Raw genomic sequence first — 15,442 nt, forward strand, 5'->3', positions numbered from 1 at the left:
ACGGTCACAGGTTCGAATCCTGCCTCGGGCATGGACTTGTGTGATGTCCTTAGGTTAATTAGGTTTAAGTAGTTCTAAGTTCCAGGTGACTGATGACCTCAGAAGTTAAGTCCCATAGTGCTCAGAGCAATGTTTTGAGAAGGCCTACTGTTAAGAAACCTAGCTTCCGAGCTGTAAAGAGTAAAAACTGCAGGGGAAGAAAGAGCCAGGAACACATACAGCAAATAATAAATAATTTAGGACGTTGAGTGTAATTGCTGTTTTGAGATGAAGAGGTTAGCACTGTGGGGGGGGGGGGGGGGGCGAGGGGCGGGCGGGATCACACCGGTCATAAGATTGATGACAAAAAGGACTTTCGCCATTCTACAATCCTTACGATATTAATTAGTTACTCTTCCTCGAATTTTCCAGTACAGGCGTACATTTCAAACAAATTTTTATCCGTAAGAGAGAAAAGCAAGGGACAAGTGAGTAATAATAAGTCTACCACAGGCGACTGTATGTTACAGACCGTAAGCCAACTGAAAAAGACGCTTTGACTACTGTTGCAAGCAGTGTTGCACTTCCTGTCACAAGACATCGGAATAAAGGTTGTGTTGGCCACTCTGCTCTCTTATAAAAAGACAACTGCAAGAAAAAATATATATCGTATTGTTAAAAGTGTCACATGGCAACACTAGGCTGCAATGGAGTGGTAATAAAAATGTAGTAGCTCGTTATCTTAACTGAATGATTAAAATAACTAAATAAAATTCATGCATTGGGAAAGTAATACTTGTTATAGGTGGTTCACAAAAATTTAAATATGAAGTTGTGAGTGGTTGTTTTTTTCTTTCCGAAGACTGATTTTATGCAGGTCTTCATTCTATCCCGTGATATCAAAAATGGCTCTGAGCACTATGGGACTCAACTGCTGATGTCATTAGTCCCCTAGAACTTAGAACTAGTTAAACCGAACTAACCTAAGGACATCACAAACATCCATGCCCGAGACAGGATTCGAACCTGCGACCGTAGCGGTCTTGCGGTTCCAGACTGCAGCGCCTTTAACCGCACGGCCACTTTGGCCGGCCCGTGATATCATCATCTCTGCGTCACTCCTGCAACACACAATCATTCGAATCAGCTTAGTGTGGTCAAGCCTTCATATCCCTCTACTCTTGTAACATGTGCAGGTGGGCGATATAACCACTCAAAAACAATAGCGCAGACCAACAATTGTGCATAAGCCCACAGCACGTCTGGGCCCTGGAATTTTTGTCATTTCATTACATGTGTAACGTAAGACACTCTGATCGCCATGTACGAACAGTATGACTCTTCAGTTTCCCGAGTACTTGATTAACTGACTATTGGAGAGACAAATCTTTTGCTAAAGGTAATTGTTTTGCGACACTTTTCTCTAGCATATCCAGCGCAAACTGTTTGCGCTGTGGTTTGTTCGTGGTCTTTACCGCCGGAAGCAGATTATGTTCTTAGACATTAAGACGTTACGTCCCATGGAAGATTTTGTGCAATGTTGATCGTGGTCACTGCAAGCAGTGGTTGTGTTGGAGTCCTTTCTAATGTCTGCCGTACCTGGTCCATTTTTGCTTGTCAAATATATGGACTCCCTTCCCCTTGTTTTTGAGGATTTCTGCCTGTTTCCATAAATGACGTATGAGAAAACTAAATAACTGGTAGCGAAGGCGGTCCTCTTCCAAAACTTGTTCGAAATTTTCGTTACACTGGATATCGGATTCGTCTCTGTGGATCGGGCTGCACACAGAAGTTTCGCCTTTGGTCTCCGTCTGCATATGTTGTGAAATGTGAGGTACCAGCAAAATAAAAAAAATTAAAAAGAAAATGCTATGAATTATTTTGCCACATGTTGAAAACCAGGTCTTATTATCGAATATAGATACAAAGCTATTGAAATCTAAAGTTAGAAGGAAAATTAATGAATACAATACGCAATTACAACCCATCCGTATTATAAAAATGAATGTATGTACGTGTGTATGTCGCGTATCGCTTCCTAAACCACTGGACCGACTTCCACCAAGCTTCGTACAGGTGTCTCTTAATGTAAGACAAAAAGCTCTGTGGGGATAAGAAACACATACATACGATAGATGAGAAGATATCATAAACAATGAGTGGTAACTGCCGCATCATGCATGTCGTATAAATTTATTGCTTCCATGCTCATAATTCTATTCTCAAACTATTTCGCCGACAGTATCCATACATGAAATTTCCTGACAGATTAAAACTGTGTGCCGGACCGAGACTCGAACTCGGGATCTTTGCCTGGCAGAAATAAAGCTGTGAGGACGGGGGGGTGAGTCGTGCTTGGGTAGTTCAGATGGTAGAGCACTTGCTCGCGTAAGGCAAAGGTCCCGAATTCGAGTCTCGGCTGGACACACAGTTTTAATCTGCCAGAAAGTTTCATATCAGCGCACACTCCGCTGCAGAGTGAAAATCTCATTTCAGTATCCATATATCCTGCTGAATGCATCTACAGTAATATATGATTGCATTACATATAGTTCAAGAGGTATGTCATAAACAGTGAGGTACGTGAAAAAAATGCCGCATCATGCATGGAGTCTTAATAAATTTCTTCTCTACTAGTAAGACACTGCCTACAGTCCACATTCCTGATACCCGACAGCGCTTTTGACAGTTTTCAACTGCAAAGCGCAAGCGGCTGTAGGTGAAAAAAAATGGCTGTCAATGAAGATACTAAGAGGCGTTGCCACAGAGAAATTTAAAAAAATCGCTTTAGAGACACTAGAAGTAGCTGCGCCCAGCGTACAGAAACTGTCCGGGAAACTGTAGTTTTAGATTTGTCCACTACGCTTATCTATTTGCACGACTGTTTCAAAATTTCAAAGAAATATATGTAAATTATTTTTTGATGTTACTCCTCAAACGCGGTTCATTTTTCGTTTTCGTTTCTGACAGAAAACGGGCGAAATGAATACCTGGGCAATTCCAGGTTTTTCAGCTGCTAAGTTAATAAAACCAAGAGCAATACTACTTTAAAACGGGAAAGGTAACAGGTAGAACAAGAATTAACTGACAGCTTCGTTTTTAGCAAATTGCGCGCGTATTACGTAAAGCGAGCACTGGCGCTGTTATCCAGCAGCGGCGCCGTGTGGATCTTTGGAGCACTTCCGTGAGAGATTTACTGCAGCGCCGTTCAGTGAGTTATGAGATGGCATCGTTTCCTGTCGACAGAGGGGTCAGGATCCAGCGGGCGCGCCAGTCGATATCGGCCAGCGGCGCGGCGAGCTGTCGCTCGGCGCATGCGGTGAACACGCGCGGCCTGCGGTGTGCGCGTCCCCCCGAAACACGGACGCTGCGCGGTGCTCGCGGGTGGGGGCGGCTGGGGTGGTCTGGAGCACCTCTTCAGCGGCGCTGGGCCCTGTCCTCTCAGCAAACGCTTAGGGGGCGGAGATGAGGCTCCACAGCAGCGTGCAGCGCTATGGCGGTTCCCAGTGCTTTGCGACGTCCGCCTTAGGCTGCATTCGCAGTAGCACCGACAACGGTAGTCAGACGCCGTGGCCAGAGGTTGGCCGACAGACTGGACACAGTGCTTCCGGTCTCCTTCATCAGTTTTTGACGGGCTGAATGGGTTTAGGTTGGAGTTTTTTTCTAAAACGGGGATAAGAATTTATTTTAATGTCACTGGGTTGGATGGATGCCCCGAAGTCAGTGTGCTTAAAGGCGAGAGCTGCATTGCCGCTCTTGTTAGCGGAAAGACGCCGAATTCATGTGAACGACCAATATCCGTTTTGAAAAGAGCGTGGCGAATGTAAGCGTAGGCTTCCGCAGCCGTTGTCTTCTTCAATAAAATTCTTCAGGGTATCAGACCGCATCGTCATAATTTTAAAATGCGCCAACGTTTCGGCCAGCGTTGCAGCTAGCCTTCATCAGGCCCTGATGAAGGCTAGCTGCAACGCTGGCCGAAACGTTGGCGCATTTCAAAATTATGACGATGCGGTCTGATAACCTGAAGAATTTTATTGAAGTAGAGCGTGGCGAGTTCAGTAAAATTTCTCCCAGTTACTGAAATAACAAGAAGCCTTTTACGAACGTATGAGACGAAGAGAGAAACTTTGTATTACGTACTCTAGATGGTTACAAACTCTCTGCACACGTTCAAAAAATCAGAGAAGCAGAAGTATGTTCATTAAAATTCAATGTCTGCCATGCAGCGTACATGTGAAAGACAAATATAGGTCTTAGAAGAAGATACGCTGATAACCTAGACCACTGAAAATTGGAAACCCAATCACTAGGTTTGCAATCCACCACGAAGAACGGAATCACCGCTCTCCTAGAACAGATATGCATGTAGGTAGTTTTAATAAATCGTAGACGGCTAACGCCCACTTACCACAACCCAAAAAGGTTTCAGGAGAGTAAATTTAATCATAAGATACGCTACCATTCTCGCTTGAACAAATAATTTTTTGAGGTTATGATTTACGACTGCCGGCCGAAGTGGCCGTAGGGTTAAAGGCGCTGCTGTCTGGAACCGCAAGACCGCTACGGTCGCAGGTTCGAATCCTGCCTCGGGCATGGTTGTTTGTGATGTCCTTAGGTTAGTTAGGTTTAACTAGTTCTAAGTACTAGGGGACTAATGACCACAGCAGTTGAGTCCCATAGTGCTCAGAGCCATTTGAACCATTTTGATTTACGACTGAACTTTCCGATTCAGATTTTGCCTGCATGTGGTTTCCAATAAAGCAGCGATTTCAGTCAATAGATTCCGAGCTATATCTCGGTTATTATAAACTCCTGGAAATTGAAATAAGAACACCGTGAATTCATTGTCCCAGGAAGGGGAAACTTTATTGACACATTCCTGGGGTCAGATACATCACATGATCACACTGACAGAACCACAGGCACATAGACACAGGCAACAGAGCATGCACAATGTCGGCACTAGTACAGTGTATATCCACCTTTCGCAGCAATGCAGGCTGCTATTCTCCCATGGAGACGATCGTAGAGATGCTGGATGTAGTCCTGTGGAACGGCTTGCCATGCCATTTCCACCTGGCGCCTCAGTTGGACCAGCGTTCGTGCTGGGCGTGCAGACCGCGTGAGACGACGCTTCATCCAGTCCCAAACATGCTCAATGGGGGACAGATCCGGAGATCTTGCTGGCCAGGGTAGTTGACTTACACCTTCTAGAGCACGCTGGGTGGCACGGGATACATGCGGACGTGCACTGTCCTGTTGGAACAGCAAGTTCCCTTGCCGGTCTAGGAATGGTAGAACGATGGGTTCGATGACGGTTTGGATGTACCGTGCACTATTCAGTGTCCCCTCGATGATCACCAGTGGTGTACGGCCAGTGTAGGAGATCGCTCCCCACACCATGATGCCGGGTGTTGGCCCTGTGTGCCTCGGTCGTATGCAGTCCTGATTGTGGCGCTCGCCTGCACGGCGCCAAACACGCATACGACCATCATTGGCACCAAGGCAGAAGCGACTCTCATCGCTGAAGACGACACGTCTCCATTCGTCCCTCCATTCACGCCTGTCGCGACACCACTGGAGGCGGGCTGCACGATGTTGGGGCGTGAGCGGAAGACGGCCTAACGGTGTGCGGGACCGTAGCCCAGCTTCATGGAGACGGTTGCGAATGGTCCTCGCCGATACCCCAGGAGCAACAGTGTCCCTAATTTGCTGGGAAGTGGCGGTGTGGTCCCCTACGGCACTGCGTAGGATCCCACGGTCTTGGCGTGCATCCGTGCGTCGCTGCGGTCCGGTCCCAGGTCGACGGGCACGTGCACCTTCCGCCGACCACTGGCGACAACATCGATGTACTGTGTAGACCTCACGCCCCACGTGTTGAGCAATTCGGCGGTACGTCCACCCGGCCTCCCGCATGCCCACTATACGCCCTCGCTCAAAGTCCGTCAACTGCACACACGGTTCACGTCCACGCTGTCGCGGCATGCTACCAGTGTTAAAGACTGCGATGGAGCTCCGTATGCCACGGCAAACTGGCTGACACTGACGGCGGCGGTGCACAAATGCTGCGCAGCTAGCGCCATTCGACGGCCAACAGCGCGGTTCCTGGTGTGTCCGCTGTGCCGTGCGTGTGATCATTGCTTGTACAGCCCTCTCGCAGTGTCCGGAGCAAGTATGGTGGGTCTGACACACCGGTGTCAATGTGTTCTTTTTTCCATTTCCAGGAGTGTATTTTTTATCCTCAAGATGCCACAAACTTTTTCTTTTATGCATTGATTAGCTCCACATGGTCCATATTTCGAGTGTGAGAATGTAGGTTGGTTCGGCCAAGGAAACAGAATGATTTCAGAATGAGATATTCACTCTGCAGCGGAGGGTGCGCTGATATGAAACTTCCTGGCAGATTAAAACTGTGTGCCGGACCGAGACTCGAACTCGGAACCTTTGCCTTTCGCGGGCTACCCAAGCACGACTCAGGCCGCGTCCTCACAGCTTTACTTCTGCCAGTACCTCGTCTCCTACCTTCCAAACTTTACAGAAGCTCTCCTGCGAACCTTGCTGAAATATCACTCCTGAAAGAAAGGATATTGCAGAGACATGGCTTAGCCACAGCCTGGGGGATGTTTCCAGAATACTAGCAGAAGTAAAGCTGTGAGGACGGGGCGTGAGTCGTGCTTGGGTAGCTCAGTCGGTAGAACACTTTCCCGGGAAAGGCAAAGGTCCAGAGATCGAGTCTCGGTCCGGCACACAGTTTTCATCTGCCAGGAAAGTTTCACACTGATTTCAATTGCAGTCCGAGGTTCAGGCCTTGGTACAGCCAGTAATGGAATATGCATACCCTGTCTGAGAATATGCTGCGAAGCAGCAGCTGGACAAACTCCAGAGATTGCAGAACCGCGTCCTCAGGAGGGCATTGCGTCTACCCCTCGCATTCCCGACTGATAATCTGCAAGCCGCAGCTGAAATCCCACTCCTAAAAGAGCGTATCCAAGATCTGGCAAGGGTCTTGTCGGTATGACATGTCCCGTGACAAGCACAAACGCCAAATGAGGATCTTCGACGACTAAGTCGAAGAGAATATCCCTATATCCAATTCCTGATCCTCCACCCTCCCCCATAATATAAAGCTTCTCGCCAACCTCAGGTAAGTACCAGACACACAGAATAATCATCACATCACGCAGACACCCAAAAATCACAGAAATAAACACACACACAGAAGTAAAAAGTGGAGTAAAAGCCGCACGACTAGAAACTCCCCCACACACTTCCATAAAGAGGGGAAAGTATTAGATGAGAGTGAGCAGTCCGAGGTCTGTACGTTCGGACGATGAGATCGGCTGCCCTGTGACCGCGCACGTAATAGCGTACTTATTTGGAAAGATCCGTCGCCTTCGAACGATGTCGGTCGTCAGCCGAATCTACCGATGTCGGTGCCACTGACACAGTCTTAGATACGAGTATGAAAATATTTTACAGGGTGTCTCTCCTAGGAGTAATCCTGCGCTTTTTCTTTAGCGTTTCGGGGAATACTTGTAATTTGGTTTTTGCAATGTGTGGCTGGAGTCAGCCCAGACAAATAGTGTTCGTCACGTCTTTCATGCTAAGCGCCGGTTTGTGTCCCGTTACCAACAAAATTATTTTTAAAGTGGAATTTCACGTGCCCTTTTGACACAGTGGTCCCAGATTAGCATAGTGCGATATTCGTTTTATCTCTATCTATTAACATGGACAGAACAACACGAAGAATAACCATTACTGGCCTCTACCGCCATGCAGGAGCGCTGCTCAGTTGCTGCTGTAGTACTGATTATTCTTCGTGCTTTTCTGCTCCTGTTAATACATATCGTTAAAAGAAAAACGCACTAAACTAATTTAGAGCTGTTCTACGAATGGGCAAGGAAAATTACGATTTAAAAATCGTTTTGTTCGCAATGGGAAACAAACTGGCGCTGTCATTCCACCCCGGTCGTCGTATGAAAGACGCGATGACGAATATTTAACTGGTTGACTCCAGCTACAGACTGCAATTCTGAATTGTCGCTATATCGCACTGAAAACGTGGTTGAGGTACCTGTGAACGGAACATCGTGGAGCATCCGTATTCTAAGCATAAACTGTTATTGCATTGTATGGTAATTTTTCTTACGGTTCTCAGGACACCCTATCAATATTTTTCACACTTCTCCCATTGATACAAAATTAAAGCCGAAGGAAGAACATAAGTAAAACATACTTGCTAATGACTGTTTTGTTGATATGAAATTTTGTTTGTGGGCAAGCGTATCTTTCCTATATCATGTAACAGATGGGAAAGAATCGTTGGAAATATTAATAAACTATTCCAAGTAACTTTTTGTCAGTTGGGATATTGAAGTGTTAACCTTAGATCTTGACAATTAATCGCCTATACAGGCGAGAACATATTTCTTGATTCTATTTACACAGTTCACTTCTTACATCCACGAATGACAGTGTAACATCTACCAGTGATAATTCGCAGAAATCGTATAAAGCGCAGAAATCGTAGGTCACAGAAATCGCGCAAATCGCAGAAATAGCAAAAATCATAGAAATCGCATTAGAGGAGCGCGGAGGGATAAAAGTTGTGAATTCGTTAACAGCGATTCTTAATTGCTACAAATCGCAGTTAAGGGTCGCACTCACCGAAAAGTAGCATTCACAGAAATCACTCACATCGGAAAATCGCAGTTTAGCCCATCCCTACTATACACCATCACACGTTAATACGCTCATTAGCGCCAAGCCGCTCTGAAGAGTACTGTATTCGCTCATAATTAATCCAATCCCTAGTGCGGGGAGCACGCTCTCCCTACAGCGAACTTCCTCCAGGTACCCGGAAGAGACCAGACAGATCCTTAGCACCAAAGAGGTCCTTTCCGCCACCAACTTAACTACCGTCGAATGACTGCCGAAAGGGTACAGGTTTCTTGGCCTTGACTGAGAATGGTACGTTGGCTATACTGTTGCTACCACAGCAGCCAATCAGATGCTGAACTGCTACCATATAAACGACAGATTCAACATACACAGTCGCTCACTCATTCATACAGATGATAAACAGAGAAAAGAAATTTGAGAGCATAAAATGAAGGTAATGTACATAGGATTAGATTCTTACTGGAAAACTGATGCTTTAATGTAAGTGAGTACCATTGAGTGGGGACAAACTCTAAGTACAGAACTAAATTACAAATAATTGAGCGTGACAGCACGTAATACAAGTTAAATTGTATGAAACGAATCTAACAGAGACATTTCAAGCTCCTTGTCTGATCTCCCTTCCAATGCTGAAATTCCATTCTGACGTAGTTGAACGGAATCTGTTGCTTTGCAGGATACATTCTGTAGTGTGGTGTGCTAAAGCATGGTGGATCCTTTGCGTTGTTGCTCAAGTGCTGCTAGTACAGGTTTCGTGGAAACCTACTGAAAAGCTTCCTTAAAATCAATGAACTTCAGACAAATCTTCGTTATATAAGTAATTTAATTCGATATTTACCGCAGGTCCATTGTATTGTATAGACTTCTAAGGAAAGCTTATTTCTGTGCTTCATTAAAATCCAATGTTTCTCTTTTATGCAGCTTGGGTCGATTTTGATTAAAATATTGTGTTTAAGGAGAGGAAACTCATTAGCCTGTAGTTATTTATGTCTTGCCTCCTTCATTATCAGGTAATTTATAGCATTGTTACAGATTTTAGAAACAGAGTTTCTTTAAATAACTTCGTATAATTTTTTCTTCCCGTTTGAAGTATGTATTACGAAACAGAAGCATCGCTATGCGTCTTTCTTCAAACTCCGACTGTTGTTACATACCTCAAATGGAAATTCATTCTGTATGTGAGTGTTATCATCGTTATCTTATTTTCTGATTCCTCTCTTGAACAGTGAAAACATATGATGAACTCCTCGCCCGCCTGTGCAACTTGTATTCCACCTTTAGTAATTGTGACGTCTAACTAAATCTGATACCTATTCGAGACAATTTTATGTCGTGTTTTCTTCATACTGTTATTGCTTTCGACTATTATTATAAGCAAATTTTCTTTTCGGGTTTACAGATCCTCTCTAATACATTTAATTTTGTTAAGTTAGACACATTCTCTCATGTTTCTAATGTCACTTGTCTGAAAGTCTCATTTTTCTTTTATAGTTGCCTCTCAGACTATTCGTGGTTTCATTGATCATGCCTGCCACAGTTCTTTGTTTGCCCATGGAATTGTATTATATAATTGATCCTTTCCCGTCTATGTATCATCATTTACCAAGCTCCTCAACATATTGTGAAATTTAATCTGATATACTTCCATCACTGACCTTACAACATGTATTTATGATCTCTTATAGGACGAATTTATTTATTTTTGGTTTTGTATCTGCTTTTACTCTTTTTCTAATTATTAAACAATCACATTGAATTATGAAGCATTTCAAGAGTATCACATTGGCAACAGTATCCTTATTAAACTTCCTGGCAGATTAAAACTGTGTGCCCGACCGAGACTCGAACTCGCCGGGAAGTTTCATATCAGCGCACACTCCGCTGCAGAGTGAAAATCTCATTCTGGAAACATCCCCCAGGCTGTGGCTAGGCCATGTCTCGGCAATATCCTTTCTTTCAGGAGTGCTAGTTCTGCATGGTTTGCAGGAGAGCTTCTGTAAAGTTTGGAAGGTAGGAGACGAGATACTAGCAGAAGTAAAGCTGTGAGTACCGGGCGTGAGTCGTGCTTCGGTAGCTCAGATGGTAGAGCACTTTCCCGCGAAAGCCAAAGGTCCCGAGTTCGAGTCTCGGTAGGGCACACAGTTTTAATCTGCCAGGAAATTTCATATCACCGCACCCTCCGCTGCAGAGCGAAAATCTCATTCTGGAAGTATCCTTATTGTTTGTAAAATACTGACAATTTGCTTATTGCCAGGAGCTGTCTGTTTCAGGCTCTTTGGCCAACGCTTGTTTACAAATGAAAGTTAACAGTCACAACCGCTAGAAACTTCTTTTTTTCAGATTACCAGTTTCGGACAGTTTTAGACCATCTTCATACCTCACACCATGATGACAGACGGTGGCTGTGAACGGAGGAGGCGCTACAACCCTACGAACGCAAACTGCTCAGTTACCGTTCGTGCACAGCCACCGTCTACTATCATGGCGTGATGTCTGAAAATGGTCTACAACAGGTTACATTTTTAAGCAATAAAAAAACCGCTGTACCTCAAGAGAAAGTGTTCTGACCAACGCGTGTTTGGTTGATAATGTGACGCTTGCGTAGCATGAATGAGTAGCATTCTCAAAGAATCCTCCATTTCTTGGAACAAAGAGTCGTGACAACGACAGTTTGTATTTCGAAGAGGAATTAAGTTAATCTATAATTGCCGAACAGATTTTGCAAAACTTTTAAGAGTCTCGAATGAAAAACAGCCCACAGTTGCACTAAATTATGTTTATTTTAAACCTTGAACATGGTTTCTGCCATAATAATATAGCCTTCTTCATAAGTCCTGAAAATGATCAAAATGGCATCTAGACCTGTGATACAATGTACATATAAATTCAAAGTTACGTAAGCGATAACATATTGCTTACATACACACTAATAAATGGAAAATGACCGAGACCAGAGGCTGCGTCAAGACCAATAAAATAACTTCAACAGACATACCCAGAAGAATTTTAATCACTTAGACATAAGCTTGTTTCGAACGTAAGTAAAATTACACATGACACCGTATGTCCTCCACCACGACCTCTGTTATACTGGGCGCACGTCGTCGGAGAGGAAAGAAGTATGTGCAAAACACTGATAAGGAGAAGGGAGTGGATGATAGAACATCTGTTAAGAAATGAGGGAATGACTTCCATGGAACTAGAGGGAGCTGTAGAGGAAGACAGAGATTGGAATACATGCAGTAAATAATTGACGACGTAGGTGCTACTCTGAGACGAAGAGGTTAGCGCAGGAGAGGAATTCGTGGCGGGCCGCATAAACCAGTCAGAAGACTGATGACCCCCCCAGAAAATGCACTGGACATAAAAAAAAGTACAAGTAGTAAAATAAAAGGAGAAAGAAAAAATTAAAGGTAATATCCATCTTAGAGATTCTCTTCGTTTGCAGTTGTAGACCGTAACAGCAATTCTCCTTGTCCCACATTTAGTCCAGATGCCTGAATGAGGATTGACACCAGGGAGTCTGAAAGCTGAGTTTTAGACTAGCAACAAACATGACTGGGACGAAGACGACCAGTTCGGTCCCAGGCTCTAAGATTCATTACTAAATATGAAAACCCAACTTTCGTGTCACAAAATTTTTATTTGCACAGGGGAAGAAATACACGAAAAAAAGTGTCCAAAATAACGTATACACTCTTTGGAACGGATCTCTTTAATTTTAGTGGATGGGAATGAAAAGTTTTTAGTGTCGTGTACCTTAAGATATCAAAGTGACTACCTCCCGGAGTAATGTATCTTCCACAACAACTTTCAACAAAGCGATATATGAATTTTGTTGTTGCCAATAGAATAACAGCGCAGACTCCTTCGATTTGCTCTCTTAGATCGTCAAGTGCCTGCAGTTATCTCGGTGTACGCTTAATACTTGAGAGTACCATCGAAATAGAAATCTGAAGGGCTTAAATCCGGTGATCCAGCTGGATTACGTCACTTCCTCCTAATCTTATTCATCTCGAAGGGAATAATCGTTTGAGAAATCCCTCCCATCAAGCTGAAAGTGCGTTAGCGCCTCATCCAGTTTAAAGTAATAATCTTCGTTGTTAAAAATGTCAAATTAGTGCGAATTCCTAAGGGACCAAACTGCTGCCGTCATCCGTCCCTAGACTTACTACTTAAACTAACTAAGAACAACACACACACACACCCATGCCCGAGGGAGGAGTCTAAACTCCGGCGGGAGCGGCCGCGCAATCCATGACATGGTGCCTCTAACCGTGCGGCCACTCCGCTCGGCTCATAAATGTGTCAGTCAGAGCTATAGTTATCACGTGGAACATTTCTACGTAAGAGTCACTTGTAGTAGCCTCTTCAAAGAAGTATAGCCAGATTAACCCTCTTGACGACAGACCACATCAGACTAATACTCTTGGTAGTGTAATAAGCCTTTCTTCAATTGTGTACAGACTTTCGTTGGATGTACAGATTATTGCCTTTAATTGTTCTGTTAAGTTTAAAGGTCAGTTCATTCGAACAGATAATTTGATCCAGGAAACGTCTATCTTGGTCACACATCTTCATGAACCACTCACAAAATTCAATACGCCTGTCGGAAGCATCCTCCTTTAGATCATTTTAGACCATGAAGAAGTAAGTCTTCCATGTGTGGGTCTGGAAGACCCTGTGAACACCGCTAATCAGTTTTCGGGTATCTGAATCACTGACTCAATACTTTCGTTGACTGTCGAACGTCTCTTTCTTTCTCTACGTCCTTTACTCATATAATGAACCGTTCCGTCGATTTGAAGATAGTCTTGGGTTCTTGTAATTGTTATCCGTGAATATTATGGTGCTCTACATTCCGTTTTCTAGCAACTCTTTAAAACTAACTTCTTTGCTTCAACCAATTCCATTAATTATATTCCGAATCCAACAACGGCCTGCCGCTGGTGGCCGAGCGGTTCTAGGCGCTACAGACTGAAACCGCGCGACCGCTACGGTCGCAGATTCGAATCCCGCCTCGGGCATGGATGTGTGTGATATCCTTAGGTAAGTTCGGTGTAAGTAGTTCTAAGTTCTAGGGGACTGATGACCTGAGATGTTAAGTCCCATAGTTCTCAGAGCCAGTCCAACAAAAAATTAAAGGGTAGCCAAGGTTTTCAGCGCCTTCCGAATTATTGCGCACAAACAACATTGTCTCTACCTGCTTTAATTGGAGAGAGAGTAAGAAGGCTGTATCGTTAGAATGAGGTGGAAAAAGTCACGGGGTAGCGATATGCAAATATGTAGATGGTGGCAGCATCTGATACACAGGGTTTGATAGGACAGAGCATTGGCGGAGCTGTCAGGTGATACACATGAGAAGGTGTCCGACGAGGTTACGGCCGGACGATAGGAATTGACAGGCTTTGAGTTCGGAAGCGTGATCTGGAAGCGTGGGACATTAGATTTTGGGAATCGTTAGAGGATTCAATATTCCGCGATCCACAGTGTCAAGAGGGTGCCGAGGATATCGCATCTCAGGTATTACCTGCCACCACGGACAACTCAGTGGCTGACGGCCTTCACTTAACATCCAAGAACTGTGGTTATTTCGTAGAGTTGTCAGTGTGAACATAGAAGCAACACTGCGTGAAACAGCGGTAGAAACCAATGTGAGACCTACGAAGAACATATCCGTTAGGACTGTGTGACGAAATTTGGCGTTAATGGACTATGGCAGCAGACGACCGACGCGGGTGCCTTTGCTAACAGCACATCGCCTGCAGCCCCTCTCCTGGGCTCGGGACCATGTCGGTTGACCCCAGGACGACTCGAAAAATGTGGCCTGGCCAGATAAATCCCGATTTCAGTTGCTAAGAGCTGGTGGTAGGATCCGAGTCATCGACCCAAGTTGTCAACAAGGCACTGTGCAAGATGGTGGTGGTTCCGTACTAGTGTGCTTTCATGTAGTCTACTTGGAAACCATTTGCAGCCATTCATAAATCTCATGTTTCCAAACAACGACAGAATTTTTATCGATCGCAATGCGTCGTGTCACCAGGCCAAAAGTGTCCGTGGCTGGTTTGAAGAACATTCTGGAGTCTCGGTCCGGCACACAGTTTTAATCTGCCATGAAGTTTCATACAGGCGCACACTCCGCTGCAGAGTGAAAATCTCATTCTGGAAACATCCCCCAGGCTGCGGCTAAGCCATATCCTTTCTTTCAGATGTGCTAGTTCTGCAAGGTTCGCAGGAGAGCTTCTGTAAGGCTTGGAAAGTAGGAGACGAGGTACTGGCAGAAGTAAAGCTGTGAGGACGGTGCGTGAATCGTGCTTGGCTAGCTCAGTTGGTAGAGCACTTGCCCGCGAAATGCAAAGTTCCCGAGTTCGAGTCTCGGTCCAGCACACAGTTTTCATCTGCCAGGAAGATTCATTCTGGACAATTCTAGCGAATGGTTTGGCAACTCAAATCGCTTGACATGAACTTTTATGGGACATCATCGAGAGGTCAGTTCATGCACAAAATCCTGCACCGGCAATACTTTCGCAATTATGGGCAGTTACAGAGGCAGCATAGCTCTATTCTTTTGCAGGGAACTTCCAACGACTTGATGTGCCCATGACACGTCGAATTGCTGCACTACGCCAGGCAAACGGAGGACCGACACTATATTAATGGTTATCCCACGACTTGTCACGTCTGTGTATTTCAGGACACTCTGTAGAAGGCAGTGATTTTCGCCAGTGATGATTTGTTTGTTGGACAAGACACCAGCATCCAGCATCAACGGTTTTTTTTT

At 44.8% G+C, this 15,442-nt stretch overlaps 1 protein-coding gene across 1 annotated transcript in view; it reads left to right on the top strand.

Annotated features, from left to right (window-relative positions):
* LOC126193002 (uncharacterized) overlaps positions 1 to 3,435 on the top strand; it is a 163,791-nt gene extending 160,356 nt beyond the window's left edge. Inside the window, exon 3 of the mRNA XM_049932655.1 lies at positions 3,226 to 3,435. Within this exon, the coding sequence (XP_049788612.1) occupies positions 3,226 to 3,435 (210 nt within the window). The remainder of the gene's footprint in view (positions 1 to 3,225) is intronic.
* Positions 3,436 to 15,442: the final 12,007 nt, after the last annotated feature.

This window comes from Schistocerca nitens, chromosome 1 (assembly GCF_023898315.1).
Source record: "Schistocerca nitens isolate TAMUIC-IGC-003100 chromosome 1, iqSchNite1.1, whole genome shotgun sequence".
In the NCBI taxonomy this organism is placed as follows: Eukaryota; Metazoa; Arthropoda; class Insecta; order Orthoptera; family Acrididae; genus Schistocerca; species Schistocerca nitens.